This window comes from Lates calcarifer, linkage group LG6 (genome assembly GCF_001640805.2).
Source record: "Lates calcarifer isolate ASB-BC8 linkage group LG6, TLL_Latcal_v3, whole genome shotgun sequence".
Lineage (NCBI taxonomy): Eukaryota > Metazoa > Chordata > Actinopteri > Centropomidae > Lates > Lates calcarifer.
Window position 1 is genome coordinate 4,210,465 of NC_066838.1, and position 4,801 is coordinate 4,215,265.

Here is a 4,801-nt window from a genome sequence, read left to right on the forward strand (position 1 = left end):
TACTTTTTATCTATCCTCCCATCGATCTCCCATGTCTGTTAGTCCACCATCCCTCCTTTTCTACTCATTCACTCTCTCTCTGGTTTGTCTGTCCAGCCTCTTTCAGTGAGACCAGAATATGAAGCATCTGGCTGCAAGGTATGAGCAGCAAAGTCTTAGAGTGTAAGGGAAGGCAGCTTTATAATAGCTAGAAACACACTTTATTACACTAGACACTGACACAAACTGGGAAACTATTACTTATTGTCGGCTTCAGTCGGGAGGCCAGTCTCGATAAAATCCTGGCAGGATGATTAATGGCCTGTCTGAGGAATGTTGCAATTGTGGATTACCAAAAATCGTGACATTGTGCACTGATTTATAAACGCTGAACGCAGGCTGTAAAATCATCCCCAAATTTCCCATCCAATTACCAAAATCTGTCGCTCCCCACATCTCTGTTAACAACATATGAAATAACCTATTATCATGAAGTTGTGCACTGATTGAACTGAGACCAAAAGAGGCCAGTTTATATCAAAGCGAACACAGGAATTAGACTGACTAATGTGAATGTAAATAAACAGAAAGCAGAGATACAGCACGGAACTGGCCTGCTCGGACATGGCATGGGAACAGGGGTGTTCTGTCTATAAAGGGAAAAGGCTAAAGAACTGCAGGTCAGAATGTGAATTTCTCAGAAACTGAAAGAATTTCCTGCGCTCACTGCAGACATGGGTGTGTGGGAGGGTGATGGCAAGAGGCCAGACAGCCATCACAGTGTATGTTCAGAACAGGGGAGTTGCCTTACAATCTGTATGTCTGCAAGCTGAAGATGTATAATAATTTTCAGCTTCTGCAAACTTAAAAGAGTAGTTTATTAGCTTAGCTTAACATAATGACTGGAAACAGGTAAAACACCAACAATCCTGGCCAAGGTGGATTTTGTTACGTTTGGACAGAGTTAGGCTAGCTATTTACCCTGTTTCCAGTCTTTTTGCTAAGCTAAGCTAACTGCTGACTGTAGCTCCATATTCAATGTATGGACAAGAGAGTGGTATAAATTTTCTCATCTAACCTCCGAAAAGAAAGATAATAAACATATTTCCCCCCCCCAAAAAAAAAATAAAAAAAAAATTGTTCCTTAATGGAATTATGAATGAAGTATATGAAGCATATGAAGTAATCTAAAATATCAATCAATATAACCATGATCAGTGGATAGGAATGGATAACTGTGATTGTAATTATTGCTTTCCTTCGTAACACAAAGCTAAAAAACAGTCACAGGCATGATGGTACACTTTTTGTTGTTCATTTTATTTTTGTTACAAAGAGTTTTTTTTTGTTGTTTGTTTGTTTCCAGTTTCTATATAACATGGTTTTAACTGGATTTAACATCCTTGCTCTCTGACACCACTTTGCCATCCACCAGAGTCTGAGTGACTGTCACCACTTTTGTCTGGACCGTCTTCTTATCAACTGCATCCTCCAGTCTGGAAAAGCGAAAAAAATAAAAAAAATAAATAAAATTTGTTTTACTTTGGTCTTTGTTATGAGAAAAAAATAGTCATGGTTTATAAACTGGATTAACTGCTGATATTCAGCAGTTGAACATGTAAGTGATAGGAAGAGTATTGTATGGATTAGTTTTACTTTCTATATTAATGCCACCTCATGTTTGCATGAAGCAGATTTGAATCAAATTTGCAAAAGCTGCCCTGGGATGAACAAAGCTCTTATATTAGTCATCACACAATGCAGTATACAAGCAGCTTTCTCCAATGCTTTCTGCCTCCTCTCCTCATACTCACTTTAAATCTGCCCCCCCGTCCAGCAGTCTCCTGTACTCTGCGATCTCGGCCTCCAGTTTCACCTTGATGTTGAGCAGGTGATCGTACTCTCTTGTGTTATGTTGGATGTCGGTGCGGATCTGAGTCAGCTCCTCCTGCAGCCTCAGGATGATGTTGTTGTACTTCTCCACCTCCATGTTGTAACGCATCTCGATGTCACGGAGGGTGGCCTCCAGGGACGCTTTCTGTCAAGAGGTGAAAGACAAATTTGATTATCCATTTGACTGATGCAACAGAGAAAGGAAATAGCTGCCGTGCTGAGAGATAGATGAGAAGACTGATATCAGTCAATGATAAACTATAACCACTGGTGACACTATAAGAGTTGAAGTTGCACTTATTATGTAAATTGGTACAAAGGTTCTTACCAGACTAAGCGCAGACTGCATTTCAATATCCAGTGCCTGATACCTTCTTCTAGTTTCAGTCATTACACTTGTGGCTTCCTTTAGGGCTTCTGTGCTCTCAGTCACTTGGATCTGCACCTCTGTGATCTGGATACAAGATAAATACATATAGTTCATAGAAAAGGTGCTTAACAAATATAGAACCTAAAGTGTGTTTAACAAAAATACACTGACAAATTACCTGAGATTCATGCCATGCTTTGAGTTCCTCCTGGTTCTTCAGTGCTATCTTCTCATACTTGGCCCTCATCTCCTCCATGATCTTGGACAGGTCCTGTCCTTTAGGAGCATCAACATCCACGTGGACACCAACTTGGGTGATCTGGGCACGCAATTCAGCAACATCCTGTTGAGGGGGAAATAGTCAGGGAGGGATTTCCACAGCAAGGTTAGTGGGGTTATCCTGTGCAAAGAGGTTAAGGAACAAACAGCCTGCTATAATGGTAAGTACTTGTAGTCCTGTTTACAGCAGTATTGAGATTATCAAATAAGTTTTTCTCTTTGAACTATGATCTCACGGTTTTGTTGGTTTAGACCAAATCCAGTAATCATCATGCAAATAATTTCTGACTAATGTCCCTCACAGCCTCATGGTTCTTCTTCAGGCTGATCAACTCTTCCTTTAGAGACTCGATGTCGCTCTCCAGGTGCAGACGAATTACGTTGGTGTCATCCAGAACCTTCCTAAGTCTGGCAACATCGGCCTCCACTGTTTGACGCATGGACATCTCGTACTCCATCCTGACAACACATATGGTATATCAGATATGCTCAGGCTGGATAGAGAGCCTATTTCAATTTACATACAGATCTGAACACTCACTTGACTCTGAAGTCATCTGAAGCCAGGCGTGCGTTGTCCAGAGCGATAGCAAGATGTGCATTGTCCTTGATCATGTCAAATATCTGAAAGAGAGGAAATTTGTTTGTGTATATACTATTCTATTTTCCCACAGTCATCTTAATAGATAGACTGTGACTCTCACTTGATAAATTGTGCAGGTGAAAGAACTGCCCTGATAACACACAGTCATAAAAGTACAAAGCAGGTTGTCTTTTTGATGCTATCTGTCATAGTTCGACACAGCCATAAAGATTAAAGTCAGATTACTGGTAATAAATGTTGCGAAATGAGAGGTAGAGAGATGCATGAAGACTTAGGAATGCAGGAGTTATGGTAAGGAAGCCCCTACATTATGGGTCATTTAGAGGGTAAGGAAAGTGGAACATTGAGATCATGGTCAGTGCTCTTTTAAAAAAACCATCATTTAACAGGTTTTCTCAAAAATGAGCATTAGCTTACCACAGCTCCTTAACTAAGGACTATATTTGAAAAATATTTTGTGCGTCAGCATGAAATCATGTAATACATTCATTGTCATTCATGCTATTTGACCACAAACCATTTCCTTTTTTGAAGACTCCGCAATGTCTGTAAATCCAGAATTCTGAAGCAGACCCAAAGTCATCACTCATAGTTTTTTTTCTGCATTTCTTTTTGATCTCACTTTTTTGTTTTCCATTAAATGACCAAATGAAATATCAGAGAGCAATGACTAATTGATTGGTTGACTCACCTTGGCCCTCAGCTCTGCAATGATGGCGTTGTACTTGCCGTAGTCCCTCCCCTCCAAGGGGCCTCTCTTTTCGATGGCCTCTCTGATTTTGATCTCCAGCTTGCTGTTGGCCTTCTCCAGATTCCTGACGGTCTCCAGGTAGCTGGCCAGACGGTCGTTCAGGTGCTGCATGGTTAGCTTCTCATTTGCGATGCCCAGGGTTCCAGAGGTGGACCCAGAAGACTGGTAGTCATACCCACCGCTGAAGCCACTGCCAACCCGTGTGCCATATGTGACAGTGGAGATCCTGGTACCGTGACCACCTGCCCCACCGCTGACACTGTGCGCGTAGCCCCGGTGCATCTGAAGAGGTCTTTGAATACCTTCTAAATGGTAACCATAATTTTGAGAAGTCTGGCGTTTAAACAGGGGCTCCATTGCTAAAAGACACAGTCAGAAGAAGAGGAGGAGAGTCCTGGCTCAGAGGAGTTTGGCAGTGGAGAGTGAAGGACAGAGTAGAGCCCTGGGGTCTTATATATCACTCTGAAAAGCAATATTCCCTTCTGCCACTCCTCTCCTATCTATATTACATTTTTACCTTTAGCCTTCTCATTTAGACTTTGTCCCCCCAACACCCACTCTGACTCAGTCTGTCAAAGGCAAAAAGGTGTGCTGATTTTTCATAGTGATTGTGTGTAGTAAATTAACTGTATCTATGGTAACTGTAATGCCATAGAACTACATTATTGTCAGACCATTAAACCATCAAACACTTCAGTTAGTCACACTGTTGTACTAAACGTAGCCATTGTAGTTTTTCTGTAAGTTGTTTACATACACTGTTGTAGATACTCATCTGAGTACCATACATGTGTAAATCTGCGTTTAAAGTAGTGGTCAACGAATGCACTATTTATTCCTGTGTAATCAGTGTTTTCTAAAAATTACAGTGTGTCGAGACTGACTTAAAGAGCCATGGCAAATAAAGGGAGAGACACCCAGAATG

The 4,801-nt window shown here is 41.2% G+C and overlaps 1 protein-coding gene across 1 annotated transcript; it reads right to left on the bottom strand.

Moving 5' to 3' along the window:
• Positions 1-1,278: 1,278 nt before the first annotated feature.
• Positions 1,279-4,330, bottom strand: LOC108882678 (keratin, type I cytoskeletal 18). The gene is made up of 7 exons (XM_018675338.2): positions 3,817-4,330; positions 3,063-3,145; positions 2,824-2,980; positions 2,421-2,585; positions 2,201-2,326; positions 1,794-2,017; positions 1,279-1,475 (listed from the first exon to the last, which is right to left on the bottom strand). The coding sequence occupies exons 1-7, from the start codon at positions 4,231-4,233 to the stop codon at positions 1,364-1,366; spliced, it is 1,284 nt and encodes a 427-aa protein (XP_018530854.1). The 5' UTR covers positions 4,234-4,330; the 3' UTR covers positions 1,279-1,363.
• Between the last annotated feature and the right edge of the window lie 471 nt (positions 4,331-4,801).